An 18,924-nucleotide genomic window follows, 5' to 3' on the forward strand; every position below is an offset into this window, starting at 1 on the left:
TAACTTATCCAGACAATAACTTAACAACACATCTGATTTTAAGAAATTTGTATTGTTTCATGTTTAAATTGAGATACAGTTATTATTAAAATATTATTTAAAATACCTACAAAAAGTTTATAAACTATGATTCATTTGTCGTCTTTAATAAAGATGAAGCAGATTCTAGTTTATTTCCACTGTGTACTTCTTTGTTCCTGTCTGAAATTTGGTCAGTTAAATGGAGAGCCCTATCCACTGGCACTTACTGACAGATCCTGAATTCCAAGCTTAGCACATTTTTGTTAACAGCACTCAGAAACAAACAGTAGCAAGCCTGCATGCATCTGTTCAAAGTTTTACTCGATTAATACATTTTAAAAACAATTTTAAGAAAAGATCAGACCTGGCAAACAGGTATATATTCCACACAGAAACCAAACGTACTCCATTCCTGTTTAGAAATACATCTACAGAATTATTCTACTTCTGGAAGTAGGTCTTCAAAAACTCCTCTACCTGGGCTAAATTAGCATGCCTTCACACTTACAAATAAAAGAAGGTGGTTCTTCTCTCAAGGGGTAGAAAATGAGCAGTCAGGCTCCTTATTATGGGATGTTACAGTTTCCCCCAGCTTACAAGGATTCAAGTGACTTTTGAACAAGTTGATGGAAAAGAAATTCACTGAGGTTTACTAAATACGTAGAAACCATTCCTGGCTCAGAAGGCCCCAAAACTGAAATTGGTTGGAGGCTGCTACAGGGAATTGCTACGTCTGCCTTCTCTACCACTCTGCAGTTGGTCACTATCTGATAGAATATACTCAACTGCACATAACCACTCAAAAAGCAAGCCTATTAACAAATACGGTGTGAGATACCTGCACATCTCTGCACGCAGCAGAAACCACTGCTCCCTAACAGTGAACATACTGAAGAGAATCTTAATTGTCAAATGATCCCTTCATACCAGTGAGATCATTTAAGAAAAGTACCATCTATTGCAAGAACTTAACTCACAAATATTCTTGGATAGTTATAACAGCCAAGGGGACTTAAAACCTAATGGTTTAGCTATGGCTAGTATTTGTGGCTGTTCCCAGTCAAGATAAAACAGGGAAGTTTAATCAGTATTCAACTGCAGTTATCCCATAGCATACTGACAACAGCAAAAACCTCGTCAATGGATAACATTGCTCTAATAATGAAAGCAGTGCCAAATTTCCCTGCAGAACCTACACTTTAAGCAAGAGAAATTTTCTCAAATAAAAAGATGGCTGAAGCCCAACACTGCAGTAACTTATTGGGGGAACGAGGGAGAACGATCTTTTCATATAAACCATCTGTCAGCCCATCAAGTCAGTCGTACTCGTTTGCCTTGAAAACGATTCTGGGAGGGTTGGAGGAGGAGGAAAGCTAGCTGCAAAAATAAGAGCATGTAAAAGCCTGGAGAGAAAATAGGAAACGTGAGGAAATTCCCAAAATGAGCAGGCTGCTTTTTGCTACAATCTTCTGTTTATATTCATGAATGCATCAAGTATCCAACCAGAACTAAAAAGTGAGCTGGGAAGAACTAGGCTTCACAGAGAATACATGAAAACATGCAAGAGTTAACTCCTTACACATGCCAAGTTTCTGTTGCTACAAGCAATTAAGTCATTCAAATGCAGTCCATAATAAAGTGATCTGTCTCCAAACATGTGCCTTCAAATGTAAGTCTTGGCAATAAAGAAATACAGCTCTTCCAACCATTTTCAGGTATGAATTTTTATCTCTAAGAAAAAGAGCTTACAAGAAAAAAAAATACATATATATATATATATATATATATAATTTCTCATGTCTATAAGTCACTATTTTAACATTTAAAGTAGCAGAAATCGAATAATTTTCATATGATTTCTATTTTAAATAATCTTTCTCAAGATAAATTATATTTTAATGCCTTTTGTTCTACCAATATGAAAACAGATGCGTTAATCATCTCAAGCCACAGTGATCTAAGTCTGAAATGGATTATAGCAGCCTTAGGAGGACTCAAACTGGGTAAGAAAAAGAAGCACTTAAAACAAAACCAAACCTTTGAGCAGAGCTCAGTACAACTGCCCAAACTGGAACTTGAGGCCAAGAGAAGGGCTGGGGAGCACCTTGTTTTTGCCTCATCAACCCAGGGGTGCTTCTGGAAGCATCGAGACCAGAATCCCTATAAATACTCAGAAGCACTGAGACCGAATCCCTATAAATACCCTGTCATGCCCAGCTTCAACTGCCACTAGCAAGGAAAACCACAGTGAATTTAAGCAGGCACTTGCAGACTCCAAGTGCAGACGAAAGGCAAATTTGCACACACACCCCTGCGCACTAAGTCCTCAAAGTACACAACCAGAATTCAAAGAAATGCATCATGCTTATTTCACCTTCTTCATATTTCTCAGGTTTAAAAAGTAAAATAGATTCAACTCCCCAAACGCACATTCAGGCAGTTCATAGATGTTAGAACCAAAAAGGGTGAGAAAGAAAAAGAAAAAAGGAAAATGAAAAAGAAAAACGTATTTTCTAGGGTTCGTAAAGATAGTTTACAAGGTGCCACGTGGTTCACTCTGGCCACTAAAGTCCTAATTTTTCGACAAAGCACACATGACACAAGTGCCTTGCTGTAGTATGTCACCACTGTAAATGTTTTGACACAAGAGCCAGCATTTAGGTGACAAATGAAGGTTCGTGCTTCACGAGCCACGCGTCCCTCAGCGCTCACCAGAGGTGACAGGGAGGCAGGAGGCCTGCTGCCCAGCAGGACCGGGATGCCAGCCACCCCCTTTGTTAAACACGGCCACTGGCAAGCAGCTGGATACCCATGTTTACATTTTTAATGCATGCCGGCCCAGCAGAGCAAGGTTTCACAGCTCATCACGAAACACCCGAACTGTACGGCCCTTTTTGACAGGGGTAGGCAAACGGAAAATACTGGGGCTGCCGCACGCAGCAGCGCTCCCAGCGAGGACTGCAGGGCCTCCCCTTCCGCCAGTAAATATTTTGTCTACTGCCAAGCAAGGCCTCCAGCCAAAAGAAAGCCGAGCGAGCAAATAATAAAGCCCTGGGTGCAGGAGTGTTCACCAGCAGCAGAGCTCCTCGCCCTGACTCGGCCGCGGCTGACATCGTGGCAGCCCAAAGGGGAGGCCGCTTCCTGTGGCAGGATTCCCCCCTCCCTCCTTCACACAGGTTCGTTTTCAGCACAAACTGCATCTGCCTCGATATCAAACACTATAAGCATTAACTGGTTGTGATGGTTCGGACGCTAATTAGGAATTAAAATTCCTCACGCTTGTTCCTTCTCAAAACTGAAACCAGAGGGAGGTTCTGGTAGCCTGGAACTACTAGAGCCAATGGATTAGAAAAAGGTTGTGATCAAATTTACCCTTTAAAACTATAAAAAGATCAGGAAATGAACACTGTTCTCACAATATTCCTGTGCCACATTCTTAATCCCTAGCATCAAAAGAAAAAAATCTTCCCTTCGAGTCCCTCAGTCTGACAAAGCCTGCCTGGTCACAGCTCAGCCACATAAACACTACGACTGGACAGGTTGCATAATTAAGCAACAAGTTACTTGTGAAATACAGAAGTCAGTCAAGATGACAATTCTTCCTTTCATGGGAAATTGATAAGTTTCTTCATAAAATGAAATAATCGAAAATGTTTGATTCCAGAAAGTGAAAATATTTCAATTGGAATAATTTAATGAAACTGCAAAGTCAAAATGAGATACAGTAGCCACATCAGAAGAGAAATGGTGCAATTTTTCCATTAAAAATCTCATTTAAAAAACTGAATCTGTTAGCAAACAGCACAAACCAGCTTAATTAAAAGTCTCATTCAGCTCTCGAGACAAGAACATGACCCATCATGCAAGAAGTGATATGCTGCCTGTGCAATAAACCATTGTGCAAAATCGAACTAGGAACAAACCATGAAGACACATCATGACGCAGTAATTACAAAGCCATCCAACTAGAAGAAAAACAAGCCCGACAATAATTTTTCAAGTATTTATGAAGATGTCAGTATGTTTATAAAACAAGGATACTACACAAATTGATCCTTGACACCAGAAAGTAATAAAAAAGAAGAAACAAGACAGACATTAAAAAGTGTTTACAGAAGAACAGCAAGCCCACTCCAAATTAGAATTGATTGCTGGGTATTAAAAAGTTTGTTTCACGTAGCGGAAAGCTGGCTTCCACAACAAAGCAACATGCAAATACAGATAAGAGAGCTTGCTATTATCCAAGTGCCAAATGTATCTGGGACAAGAAACTATCTGTTTTATCTGATGTTCAAGTCAGTGTGCAACTGCGCAATACCAAAGAGATTCTTAATCACAGCATCCCAAAAATAACAGACCCTCGAAGATCGGCACACTGTTCATTATGCAAGGTCTCTGCAACATGTCAGTGTATGTGAACACAAAATTGAACAAGGAAGAAACATCGGCTTACGCTAATGTACTGATGATTAAAAATTTTACCAGATGATAAAAAAAAAAGAGGAAATGACCAGCAGTTTCATCACAGAAATTTGTGAAGGTTTCATAATGTTTAGGATTCTTCATTCCACAAACAAATGTACCTCTCAAATGTTCTCTTAATCTAAAAGTACACTACTGAAAACTACAGATGGAAAAGCACAGAATAGTACTTGAACGACTACTGGAATGGAGAACTAAATAGGTGTTCAGAAGTGAAAGGCCAATACTGTTTTAAAAGAAATAACCAGAGATTTCAGATACAAACTCATGTGCACTGATGAGATCACCTCACCACAAAGATTTCCAGAATACGCTCTTACAAAGCTCTCACTGAAACACCACTCCTCAAACTGAAAAAGAAATCCTGGCAATTATTAACAGTTTCATGAACATGTTTATAGGCAGAAAACAGTAGAGGCACAATCGGCCACAAAATGTTGGAAGGCATATTACAGAATTCCTCATGGAAAACATTGTCTGCGCTTCAGAGAATAATCATGAAATTGCAGAAGTATTCAGTAGATGTGAAACACAGGCTGGACCAAGAACAAAATCTTCTTAGAGTTTTCATCTGCAAATAGCAAAAACAAAGAGCTGCAGGAAGCAATGTTTGCAGCAAATATGGCTCAAGTCATATTTGTTTCCAAAAACAAATAAAATGAAGAAAAAAAAGTTCAAATGAGAAGCAGAACATGGTAACTTTACGAGACTGAGAGAGAGTAATTCCAAGTAAAAGGCTCTCTAAGCCTCCAACGTGACTCTCCATCACCTTACACAAGGTGTGCAGAAAAGCCACTGCATATAGCTGTAACAGAAGCATGTTCTACACAAACAGCACAACCAAGAACCACTATGCAGCAGGAGGCTGCAAATCCCAAATATAAACACGCGTGACTGTTTGTAATTTTGCAAATGATGCTAAATGTCTATTTTGACCATTCGCTGCTGCTTGGGCTAAGGAGGGCGATTTGAACAGGAAGCCAAACGCCAGCACACCAGTGCCACAGGAAATTCCCAATTATCCTTAATTCAAGAATAGCTCTGTGGAGCACTACTCACATTTTCTTCAACTGAGCTGTCACACAATGTCCAAGTAAATAACACTGTAACTTGAAACAGGTTATTTAACTGTATTCCCAGGCATAAACAAAATCTGCTTCCAGGAGCAGGAGACAGTGCGCTACATGGCTGAGCAGCACACCCAGGCTCCAGCGCACATAAAGCTGTTGAAATGCTTTGTTTGCCTTCGGACTTATTTCATTTAGGGAGTGCCTGAGCTGAGAGGTAATTTCTGTAGCCCTTTGCAGGGAGAGCTGCAGTTCAGCTGGAATTAGTGATTGGCTTTATCATTAACACCTGTTCCTCATGCTGTCAGCTGGGACTCTCAGAACCCAAACCTGGCCATCTTCCAGATACAAAAGCATCGGGGTTAATTTAAAACTAAAATTCTAGTGGGATGCTCCACAGTGGTATTTCACTGGACACAAGCATTTAAAGTTTGTTTGTATTCAAAGCTATGAACATGGACAAGAGATTTACAGCGTCTGTGTCTCGTAAGCAAAATGACTAACTGCAGCTCTTAAAGCACGATTTAAAATCTAGCCCTAGGAGATCTTATTATCATTCAGATTCTGCTAAACACTGGCTTTAAAACACAGTTAAAAAATAATGTAATAGCAATAAAAAGGCATGGAGTTTAAACTGAAATTAGTCTTATTGGACTAGTTTTAATTAACTTATAATTTGCAAAAATGTTTTTTCTTGCCAATTCTCTAGTTTGGAGGTATGTGATCAAAAAAACTTGATTCTCCACAAAAAGGAAAATGACAAAACAATTTATATAGATTACTACCGAACAACAAAAGTCAAAGTTTTTTAAAAATTGGCTTTACTTCAAAAGTCTTTACCATCACTTTATGTGAAAGTAAGCGGAAGAGAATAAAATTACTTTGGAGGAAACAAAGGGAGAGACTTTACTCTTTGTTTGTTCTCATCATTTAATTTCCTTCCCCAGGTGGTCACTATGATTCTTCTCTCTCAATACCATTCCAGTTAAATCCTGCAGCGTGCTCTGCTGCTTGTAGGTGAGGGCAGAAACAGCCATCTCTTCCTAGGTCATAGTTCAATTAATTGACAAGTTTTGCAGAACTAAATCCTCCTGATATGACACACATGCAGTAGCTCAGCAAGTCCTGCTGCAGGAGAGGTTACTCAACACAGAGAGGAGGACCTCACCATGCGGATACAGAGATACACTCAGAAATGCAGCTTACCAGTGCCAGCAATCTGCCATCCTCCTTCATAGCCAGAAAGCGATTTGCACTTACACCTTTGATCGACACCACTCCTCTTTCTTCTGCTTGAAGTTGCAGTTTGACTGTGAACAAAAAAAAAGGACAAAGTAAATGTTCACGTCCACAGTGATATTTCAGCACTTGACAGTGAAACCTATTACTTCAAGTTTAAAACCAGAGCAAGCCCAAGGTAGCAAGCAATCCTGCAGCAAGATTAGCAAACTATCTGTATCTAGCTTTCTGATCCCATTTTTTCAGAAAAAAAAAAAAAAAAGAAAAGCCTATTACAAAGTAAGTAGTTATTGTCAAGTTGGCAACAGTAAGTTATTCTCCTATAATGCATTTGATATAAAAACAATTAAGAAAAACCCCACAAAATTCCTTAAAGGACCTCTTATGGCACCATTAACTGCTTATAGACGGGAACTTTTCATGTTACTTTTCTTAAGGAGATATTTCTCAGTGTTTATAGAACAGCATCAGAGATGGGATGCTGTAGGGAATTCTGTATGGCCGGACTGTCAGTGCTTACAGGCACGAGTCTGTATGTGCTATGGTTAAGGCTTAGGGCCACTCAGGACCACACCCCTGTGGGAACTCACTAAATGTTCCAGCAGTACCTGACAGAAAAGTGTCAATTAGTTTACACTATGACATCCTACCGGTGGTTACGGTAAGAAAACAAAGAACTGCAGATGTAAATGAGGACAGCAAAGACACAATAATTGGTGTTATACAAATGAGGAACATGAAAAGTGGACGCATTGAAATCAGTTATTTAAAAAAACTCTGACCAGCCATTTCTTGAGAATCTGTAGGATGACACCCCATAGCTTTTAGCTAGTGCCTATGAATCAGAATGAAATTTGAACTGATTTTTTTAGTCACGAGGCAAATCCAGTAGTTTAGATTAACACACAGACACACTTTCCCCTTTGCCTGTGGCCTGTTTCAAGCTGTGACGATAAGCTTCCTTCCTTCTTCTTCCCTGACTGCTCACATCACTGCCCTCAGAACACCAGACGCACCAAGCCTGTCAGTGGCTGGCAGAGCTGAACGCGAGCCAGAAGTTGCACGTACATTGCATTTCTGCCTCACTTCGACACACGTATCTGTGACTGCATAGCTCCAAGTCCAGATTTTTCAACCATTAGCTACACAGGCCTGAGAATACAACAATACAAGAAATTACACTGAGTACCCCAGAGAAAAACACCAAGCATCTTCTACGTGCCTCAGGTATTTGAGGCTCAAAAGCAGTCGAAAGGCTGTGCTGGAACTTCCATTTTTCTAGGGAGAGAACGGAGGGAAAGGAAGCCATGGGCACATTGTCCTAAACCTCACAGGAGGTACTGCTCTATTCCAACCATTTTAGAACATCTCCCCCTGAAAAACCTTACTTTGATTACTTAAAATATCTCTTGAAAAGGGGAAAAGGCGCATACAGCAACTGCAGCAGGTACTCTGAGTGCTTGCAGCTTTACATGTGGCCCTGCCCCCTGCCCTCAAAGGAAAAATAAGCCTGTTCCCTGCAGCTCCAGTCCATCGAGATAGCTTGCACAAGCAGTATGATTCAATCAGATTTCTCCTACAAAACAAACATTTCAGAAACAGCAGAGCACAACTGGATTTCCCAAACTCCCTAGCTTTCCCTCTATTCTAGACGGCCACTACTTCCAGACCATACTGGAGCCACAAATCCTCCTAACACCTAGAAGCACTCCCAGATAAATACAATTTCTCTGCACAATGCTGTGCTTTCATCCACACGCACTGAACAGGGATTTTTAAGAGCAACAGTACTCCCATAGCAGGAAGCAAGCTCATTGCAACACAGGCATCCGAAACGAGGAACAGTTGAGGAACAGCTTCTCACCTTCTCGGGGCACGAAAAGAGAAAGGACGCTTTTGCCAAAGAACTGCCACAGCTAAAGAAAGAAGCATCAGGGTGTTGCAAGCGGGTGCTGGCGGCGTCCCCGTCAGGTGTCAGAGTGAAGGATATGACTCAGCTGGAGGGAGGCTGGCGGCGTTTCCAAACCAACGGGATTGGAACTTACTCGTTCCTCTGTTTTCATTCCAGAAATTATTTTGGGAATTAGTATTAATACTAATAATATGAAAAAAAAATATCTTTGGAGATGCGATGCAGAGATCTGACCACGATAAAAGCCCAGAGGGAGGAAATGACAGCTATGCTCCGTTCACTCGGAAGCACTCAGCCACAGCCTTGCATCAGCCCAGGCTCGCTGCCAAGAGCCTGCAGCGCCTGGTCTGCTTCACCCGCGGGTCTGGTCTGCATGGCAAGGTTGTTTTTGTGGCTCAGCAGGGCAATTCTGATGGGCAGCATGGGTATTCAAGCTTCATTTGCCTACCTGCTTTCAGGGAGGGTTACTGGTTCTCCTATGTGAAGATGCATTATTATAAAGCCTCACCTTTTAAGCTAGCAGTAAACGTTTGAAACGATGGTAAATTTTGGAGTGGAAGAACTCCTGGAGAGTCAGAGGGAGGCTGCTGCTTATTTGACTTTCTGGTCTGGGGGGGACACGGTTTTTGCGGCCCAAGCGAAAGACTTTGTTTTATTTCTGCTTTTGCGAAAGACAGGACTGGAGCAATCCCAACTGTAAGAATATCAGAAGATGAAACCTTCTGGATAACTGCTGCAACCCCTTTGTCAAGCTTTGTAATTATTCCATTTGATCTTTCTGTAGGTACGGGCAGACATAGGAGTCTCTAGTAAGCCCATTATTTTTTTTATATAAAACCACATTATCTTCTTTATAGTGCAGCGTTTGTGTTAAAATGGTCTCTTATGAGTTACGTGCCTGCTACCATTTTCTGCAAGAAAAAACAAAACAAACTCAGAATTCACTAATAACACTTCCAGGGAATACCGAAACTGCAGTCATAAAAAGGTGGTTGAAATGTTTCGTTTCAGCCCAGAACGCCATATCCAACACACAGCTCTCCCCGTATCACTAGGCCCAGATCAGACTTGTGAACAGCTTCACGAGCAGTCAGTGCAGCTCCCTGCCTGCCGGGGAACCAGAAGGTGGAGAAGTGCTTTGGGCAGGGACTGGGGGAATGGACTTCCGCGATGTGCCCAAGCACACAGCTTTCACCGCAGGCTTAACAAGAAACAGCTGTGTGAAATATCTGAAAAGCAGCATTAATTACTGGAGCATGGCTATATTACTCTTCGTGACTTTCTCTTGACAAAAGGAAAATAAATAAAAAAAAAAAGCTCAGTAACTCCTACAATTTCATACTGGGCCAGAAGTTCACATTCTGTAAAAACAAACATTTTAGAAGTTTGTGAGGTCTGTAAAAATATTTGCATAGCTCAGAGAAGCAAAAAGTGTTCCGCTTAAAAAAAAAAATTAAAATCCCGTCGAGTCAGAAATGCACTGCAATACTCACTAAATGCCCCCAAACCCAAACCAGTTTCTCTGGATTTCCAACTTGAAAAACACATGAATAAGCTGACCCAAAGTAATACCTTAAATCTTCCAGGTTTCAGCGTTACTTTAAGGATTTATTAATGCAGCAGTGCTACGTTGATCTGGAGATGCCAAGACATAATACGCATTTGCTAATGAAACACATTTTGACCACGCCATCAGCCCCAGAAGCAACTCTTTTAGGCTCAGCTAAATGCAACTTAGTGCAACATAATGTTTGACACTGATGGTCTGCACCTCTTACAGCCCTAAGGTCACCAGCAGCAATGGTTCAGACATGAGCCATCATTTTAGACCTAGCCACAACATTTGTCTCCAGCATACTTGAACCTCGAAACCAGCTGCATGAAGACCTTTAGAAACGATGGTGGGTAACGCTGAGACACGATAGCAATCACCCTACACCTTAAAACTGCAGTTACCAGCTGCCACGGCAGGGGAGATTTCTTTCCCCCTTGACAAAAGGTAGATCAATTAAGGAATGTGCAACCCAAAGTAGTAGCACTGAGTGTTGTGAAACAGCGAACTGACAAGTGGGGGCCCCAAAGGCACGTTTTCCCAGTTCTTTTTGCAGTCCTTTGGGAGAGTCCCCCTCCTGCACAGCATCACGTATCTCACTACTCACATCCGCAGCGTGCCCTTTAGTTTGTGAGGAATGCCAAGAGGTATCTTTGGGAAGATACAAAAAATTTTGGGTTAGAAAACATGAATGGAAGAAAGATGAAGTTAAGGCACTGCACTACAATAGATGAATTCGAAACCTCCTGCCACAACCTTGTTAAACTTGAAGCCAAGATTATAAAAGTATCCTCAACAAAACTCTCCTCTGAGCAGTTTCCTTGTTCCTGCGTTTAGCATAACCACAACACTTTTACCTACGCAAAGGAACTGGTTAACAAACTGCCATGCGTGGATATAACAACACGGTCCATAATATTGCAGTGAAGATGCTCCCAGAAGACAAGATGGCAAGCCCAGAAGAAGCCACAGTACTGCTCTCTGGTAAACCAAACTGATAAAAGCACAAATAAATAAATAAAGCCTTGACATTGTACGACAGAAAGATAACTAGCCACAGAAAGACAAAATTAAAGTAATTGATAGGTATTTATTGCCTTTGGGACAGACTGCATTAAACATGTCCTTAACCAGAAGGTTGTTTCTTACAGCAATACCTGGCCCAAAGCAAACAGTGTTGATAAACTTTCCAACTGTAGGGAAAAGAACCGTAAGAAGGTACACGATGAACAAATCTCTCCTTGCTCACCCTACAGGTGACATCAGGAGATCCCTTCACACTGCACTCCTTGGAGCCACGTTTTCCAATTCCCATGTGCCAAAGTAAACCCAGAGGTAGGGTGCCACAAGCTGGCCACAACCCTTCTGCAGTTACTTCACCCAGACAGCAGCAGCACTGCCAAGCCCCTGTAAGATCTTAAAAAGATCTTCAAGTGTTCATCACAGGGAAACATGCAAAGGAGATTTTTTTTTTAGTTACGGGTCCAGAGATTTTTATTTTTTTTTTCAGTCATTCTGTTACCGTGAATTTCTCCCAAGTTTTGCAAAAGGATTCCCATACAAAAAAAAATAAAAAATCTCAGTCTGTCATCCTCTGGAACTGCAAAGTGCTTTCCACAGACAGACTGCATTCAAATCCCTTCTCCAGCTGGTGAGGGTGGTGCATCCCATTTCCAAAGTACGGCAATTCTGCACCTTATTGGCAGCTGAGCTGAGAGCTAACTGAGCCTGAGCTCTCCCACAGGGATCCACAGCAACCTCCGCATCTCGATGCAACAGACAAATGGAGAACTTAGGAGGGTGCTGTGGAAAGTGGTTGTAAATGTACGTGAACGATAGCTGAGCCAAAACACAGGAATTCTAGGTCCTATGAAAATTCTGACCACGTTCATTTTTGACAGGACATTTTTCCAGGGGGTCTGACTGGGAAAAAGGAGCCCTAACCCAGCACCCAGCTGTCTGACATGCACATCCGAGCCATCACTAAGGGCTTAGTGATGCCTTCTAGAGCTGTACCGGTAACCTCATCCTCAGAGCTGCCAGTACTGATTTTGATTTAGTTAAATGACTCCTTGCTCATCATGCTATCTCCATCTCTATACAGCAGATTATGTAAGCAGCCATTAACAAGGAAAACACACTACTCTGGATGCGGCTTGAGCGCATTCCACAAGTACTAAAACGGGACAGAGGTGGGACATTGTTAACACAGCCTCCGCGTGTTGCGAGAAGACAATATGTATACACTGATGTATATATACACAAATGATTATACAAGAAAAAAAACAACTTTTTTTTTTTGTTGTTTTAGCCAGCCTCCTTTCCATTACCACAGGAAATGTTCAGGTGCACTCTTCAACTAGTGACACTCAGGCAAAGGGATTCTCACTGGCATCTGAAAGATGTGAAAGACAGGAAGAGTTAGTGGCCTTTTTTTTTTTTTTTTTTTTTTTTAAATTCTAAGGCAATCCAAAGAGAACAAACCTCTTCAAGGCCACTCCCTGATGTGCATCTTCAGCAATGTCAAGAATTTCTCCCCCCCCCCCCAAGATCAGGCCCAGATCCCATAGCAAGTGATGTGTTACTGCCCTGCGACCAGCAGAGACTCCTGCACGTGTTCGTGTTATTAGCAGGCCATGGACAAAAGATTATAATTGCACCTACGTGACCAAGGATGCATGGTCAGGGCAGATTGACAAACTGTGGGTTAAACTGGCCAGTATATCTGAGAAAGGGTAAACGGGCATTTATTTCACAATTACGAGAAGCTTTTCTAAGAATACGAAAGCTGAAAAGTGGTATTCAACAGCCCTGTGGTTGGCAGGGCTTCCATCACATCTCTGCACTAACTGCATCTTCCCCACACTTGCTTAAAGAGCTCAGAAAGAATTTCCGATTCAGTTTTGTGTAGTCCAGTAATGAGCTGTAGGGCCAAGTAGCACAACGCAGACAGAAAAGATGCTTGCAGAGGTGGAGAATGCAGCAGCTGTGTACATTTTCCAAAAGGTCTTTTATTGTCCTGAGTGCCAGAACTGAAATGTTACGTCTAAGATGAAAACTCTTAAAAGTCCTTTTAAGGGACTTCTCCCTCTCCCAACCCCACAAAGGTTCTGTAACGGCCCAGACCAAATAATACTGCACTGACTTAAATGATCCCAAATGGTCTCATTACTCTGCATCATGAAGGGTTCATCCAAAAAACTCCTTGAAAATCTGTTTGTTTAGAAGGTCTTGGCAAAATCTAGCAACCTAATAGTTCAGAAAGAGGGAGCTGCCCATTCTGGAAGTCACTCGCTGCTGAGCTAGTACCACCTTTCTCACGCATTCCCAGTCAGACGTGTGCTGGCAGCTGCGGCGGAGCAGTGCCGCCAGCCTCCTGCATCCCGAGCTCCTTGCCTGGGGCACGCACCGGGCGCCACGGCGTGTGCTGGTGTTTTGCTCAGAGCAGCTGCACTGGCTAAGATGCCACAGTATATCACAAAGGAAGAGCGAAAGCAAAGGTCACAGCGGGGAAAGAAAGGAACAGAAAAGTGTTAGGAAAAAAATTGAGAGATGTAAAGAGCAAGCAGCAACGAGAAGGGGCAGGTAGGCATGCAGTACCTGAGGGTGCAGTACTGCAGCTCGAGGCAAAGCCCTGCACCTCAAGGAAGTGGGATTTGAGATGTGTTAGCCACAGGGATTCGTAACATCTCCTTTTTCCTACTGCTTCACAAGGAAATGGGAAATCTGCCTACTACATCAGGGCAAGCCTAAAATAAAAGTATGCCAGGAGCTCCTGGCTTTGGTTACACTTGCACAGCAAATGAAGGTGTGATTAAAGCCTAAGCTACTCCTGCACTACAATCAACCTAGCAGAGATCACTGCAGACTTGAGTGCAGGCATACCCATGGCCTCACAGAACCGCACCAAATGCGGGTCCGACAGAACCTTATCTGACCCCACCTCCTCTGTCACTTCACGGTGAAAACCCTGCCGCCACATTTTCACTACAGTCAAACACACAAGCTAAACCCGAGCTCATGAGGGCTCACCGACATTTCCTGCAGTCACACCTCGTCCTGCTGCAAGACAAATTCACGGTGCCCCCCGTACACACACACATGCAGAAGATGGTTTCATGCTCTGCGGAGTTTTCTCCCCACCCCAAAATGCTGCTCCCAGGGCTGGACCAGGCAACTGGGATGTCCGCTTCCAGCATGGCCACCCTTCCCTGGAGGACCCCGGACATCGCCCTCTGCCTGTCCCAGATACGAACACCAGGGTTATTGCACACATACAGCTCTCCTTATTCTGCCTCTCTCTCACTTGAACTGCCTTCTCAACACAGGAGGAGAGGGAAGCTCTTTTCATGACTACATCACTACTAACTCCCTGGGAGAACGCGATGGGAAGGACAACGCTTCACCAAGGGGAAGCTGGGCCCCAAAACAATGGCCAGCTAGTGCTCCAAGAGCTTATGTGCACATAGTGAACATCTTGAGAGCAAACACACAGTATCCAAATGCAGCAAGTAACAGAGCAGCTCAGGGACCCTGGAAAAAGAGGAGGAATCCAACACTACCACAACCCTGTTTTCAGTAGTATACAGCTGCTTTGTTTGAACTGCAAAGGTCATGAGCCAAACACCTCGCTCTCGGTTTACAAGAAGGGAGAGTTTCTGTACCCCCCAAAAAGCCCCAGGCTGCACGTCCCTGGATCAATGACTAGTATTACTGCAGCCTCTGCTGCTACGGAAAAGCTAAATCCAAGCCAAAGACTCAGGGCCCATCTCCAACATATTTGCAGAGGCCCTGTAAGGAAAACCCTTCCATGAGGCCCCCAAACGACACCGCCGTGGTGAAGCTGTTGCGCCAGCCCCACGCTGGTTGTCCTCCTGCAGCTCAGAAAGGAACAGAGCAGCGACGATTCTGCTGCCTCACTGCTGTGGCAGTGGTTCACCTTTGGAGGGAATAAATATCAGAAATGCGAAGAAGTTCAGAAAATGAGGAGCAAAATAGCAGTGGACGATGTGTTGCTAAATGCAACACCCTCCTGCATACTTGGTGGCAGAAGCTGCTGATTCCTTCTTGCTTGGCGCAGCTTCTATCCCCAGCCAGGTGCTCAAGCGAGGCGCAGTCAGGCATGCTTGCTCCACACCTAGCGTCCTAAACCCTCCCAAACCCCAGGGCAGGTTCAAAGACACACGTGTACACACACACACAGATTAATACCCCCGCTTTGGCATTTCCAGAGCCAGGCAAAACTGCCCTGTGGGTCAGATCCAAACCTCAACCCACGTGCCGGTGATGCCCACTGAACCTTATTTCTAGGAATTAGAAACATCTTTGGCCGCATTTCTCCCTTATGTAGCCTACAACCCTTTTCGATGTGCCTTTCTCACAGGCATTTTAATGCCTTCTGCTGGCCGACAAGCTTTGCATGCAAGGCATCCCCAGTCCGGAGGCTGCAAACGTGAAAGCAATTCTCTGCTCGCTTTCATAGGGTGTTTGTAAAAGAACCCCGCCATGGGCAGAGCTGCTGAAGCAGATGCCGCCTAAACCCCCAAACACGTGCGCAGGGCAGACAGGAGAAACACGCGTAAACAGCAAGCGAGCCTCGGCAGAAGAGGCGGTCTTTTCAAAAACAAAAACCACAGAACAGCCACCAAAAACACTCGAGCAAACGAAGTGTCACACTGAGAAACAGTGAGTCACGCTCCCGTACAAAGGCACATTTCTTCGCTTTCGCATGACAGCATCCCAAGTGTATCTTTTTCCTTTTTGCCAGCCAGAGGCATAAAACCACTTGCAGACAGACCTAAGGTCTTTAAAATGTAAACATCCACAACAAAAATACACACTCCTGAACTATGAGCACTCTGAAAAGTTCCGGTTACACTTAAGAGTAAATCCAAGGCTTTAAACAGAATAACAACTTGTGGAACTGCATATCAAGCCCTTAAACCAGCGTACCACACAAAGCCGGCATTCACAGGCCTTAGGAGCTTTAATCAAAGCATTACAAATACTGAGCACAATGAAAATTATTTCCCTGTTCAGGTTCTCCATCTATTTTCATTTATCCCCCACCTCCGATTCCTACAAATATCCAACTCCACCTAAGACATACCTATCACACTGGGAATTCTCCTCAGGAAACACCGATTACCAAACGCGCAGCATCCTCAAACGTTCCCTACAAACTTCAGGTAACAGATGGTAAAGTCATCCTGCAGAAGGATAATTTCAGAATAATGTAACACTTCTGGAGTTCCCACGTGCTGCTTACAAAACACAACTCGAGTACTTTGTGCTGCTGAGTCAAGTAAACAGCGATCGCTTGGCATTACGTAAGGATTTCAAGTGCCAGCACTGCAAATGCAACATCTTATAAAGGTATTCTAAATACCTAGCTGCCACTGTTTGCAGTCTCCTTGTCACTGCAGATGAACTGAGCGCATCACTTCAAGTCAGGAGGGCAAAACCAAGCAGAAAAAATTGCCAGCTTTACCAAAGAACCATTACTGGGTACTAGTAATAAAGCCCAACCTCTAAGTACCAATGGCTTTACCCCAAATACTTGATGGAGAACAATGTTTTAGGGTTTCATTATCAAACCCATGAATGCATGTACACACATTTTTTAGGACTTTTTCTGAAGGACCCGTTTTAACAAGAACAAGGTAATTCTTCACGTTTCTTTAAACTGCTTTCTTTAAACTTTGAACTGTGAATTTAGCATTCACAAAAGTAAATGGTAAAATAACCACTTTCAGTTGTTCAGCTTTAAAGCAAAGCTGCTGTAACAGTCTAGCCCACATAACATCACTGAGTAATGTCAGCAGATGCATATGGAACTTGTACAATTTAAGCTCTTTATGCCTATTGTGTGTTCACTAAAGTCATGACAGCTATGAACTGTTTTTCACTTGCAGCAAAATAAACACACATAAAAGCAGTGACAAAATGAGGCGAAGCAAAGAACATCACTTGGAAGACGGAGAAGGTAAAACACAGCACTTTTAAAAGGTATTTTTCAGTGCTCATATGTTCACACAGTAAGTATTCAGTAGCACACAGTATTTTAGGGATGTCAGAGCAGTGGACAACTGATTCAGATGAGATGAAAGGGAAAGGCTGCCACAGCAGCAGTATGACATAGTACCTCATAGATATAATAAGCTTCAAGTGTTACAGATGGAAAGGAAAAGCTGGATTTCGAAAATGCCAAGAAGAATCATCAGCTGGATTTCAGGAGAGTCTGAAACAGTGGTAAAAGAGGAACTGCGTCATGCGTTCAGGGTGCCAGGGACACAGCACAGCTGAAGGGAGGAGGAAGAAACAACAAACCGATAGATAAGGAGCTGAAAAGTTGCCCTTTGGAGCTATTTGCTCTGAATCCAGCCAAAAGGGTAAGAGACAGTTACCATGTTGGTTTTTGCACTTCCCCAGTCTCCAGCACCAATGAAAAGATGGCTTATCAGAATCAACTGCTGACTCTTCAATAAATATTTGTGAGAAGTCAAGTAAAAGCAATCAAAATCCACACACATGCACATAGCATTTCACTGGTACCTGTTCACCTAGTTTGCTGCAAGGACAATGCGAAGACAACACTGAGCCCAGAGCCTTACTTCATCCTCCATCTATTTTATCCCCTTCCATCAGGCTGTGTACCCACCCTATAGTGACATTTAAGTAATGCACCCTCAGGGGAACAGTGCGGGCCGCACACCATGAGGCCAACAAAGGACAGCAGCTGTCAATCACTGCCGACCCGAAATAACAGCGAACCAGAGTCTTCACAGAAAGACTCACGACAAAGTCACTTCCCTGTCTTCCACTTCTTCCAAATAAAAACCCAGTGTGCACTGTTTATTCTGAACACCTTCATATCATACTGGAAGGGACATAAGCACTGTCCTGACGGGAGAAGAGAGACTTCACAATCTGCAGCCTGTAAGAACAGGCCTGCTCGGCTCTCTGCTGCTTCAGCCAGCCCACTACCAGTACCGTGAGGGTTTCAGTCTGTTTGTTGGTTTAAATCTCCACACTGTTCCTGACTTAACTGCAAAAAACATGCCCCCAGTGTATCCTATGGCTGCCGGCACCACCAACAGCACCGTCTCACCTTGTGCCACACCAAGTCACCAGGCAGGCCTGATGTCTCTCCCTCCAAACAACTACATTTTCTTCTTGGTGATAAGTTAAAACTGCAAACACAGGACAGCACTGTAGACCACTTCAGCTTTTATGAACCTTCTAAGGACATGAACATTGTGGGCCTTTTTTCCCTCAATTTTCCCAAATAAACTACATTTCTGTCAGTAAAACGTCCATACGGATCCTGTAAACACTTGTAAAACCATGAAGTGAATCCTTCACATATACATATTAAGAGGCAAGGCCAGATGCATATTTAGCTGTTCATCCCAATTGCTCCACTCAAGTTAGTGAATGCCAATGGACTGAACCCACATGCTATTTCCCAGAAACTGTTCTGCCTGACATGTCTGTGCAGCAGCATACCCTAAGAGACCTGCCAACACAGATGACAGCCTCTCCCCATACATCTTCTATATGACCCTTGCTGCCTGCTTCTTCACACTAAAGTATGCTTTCGTTTTTGTATCCCTCTCTCTTCGGTACCCCTCTTAGGTGTTGATACCCAT

At 43.1% G+C, this 18,924-nt stretch overlaps 1 protein-coding gene across 3 annotated transcripts in view; it reads right to left on the reverse strand.

Annotated features, from left to right (window-relative positions):
• The window catches only part of FGF2 (fibroblast growth factor 2), a 32,324-nt gene that overhangs the window by 5,222 nt on the left and 8,178 nt on the right, over positions 1-18,924 (reverse strand). For all 3 annotated transcript variants that reach the window (XM_035553186.2, XM_035553177.2, XM_035553167.2), the window contains exon 2: positions 6,777-6,880. In XM_035553186.2, the coding sequence (XP_035409079.1) occupies positions 6,777-6,880 (104 nt within the window). The remainder of the gene's footprint in view (positions 1-6,776; positions 6,881-18,924) is intronic.

The sequence above is a fragment of the Cygnus atratus genome, chromosome 4, assembly GCF_013377495.2.
Source record: "Cygnus atratus isolate AKBS03 ecotype Queensland, Australia chromosome 4, CAtr_DNAZoo_HiC_assembly, whole genome shotgun sequence".
In the NCBI taxonomy this organism is placed as follows: Eukaryota; Metazoa; Chordata; class Aves; order Anseriformes; family Anatidae; genus Cygnus; species Cygnus atratus.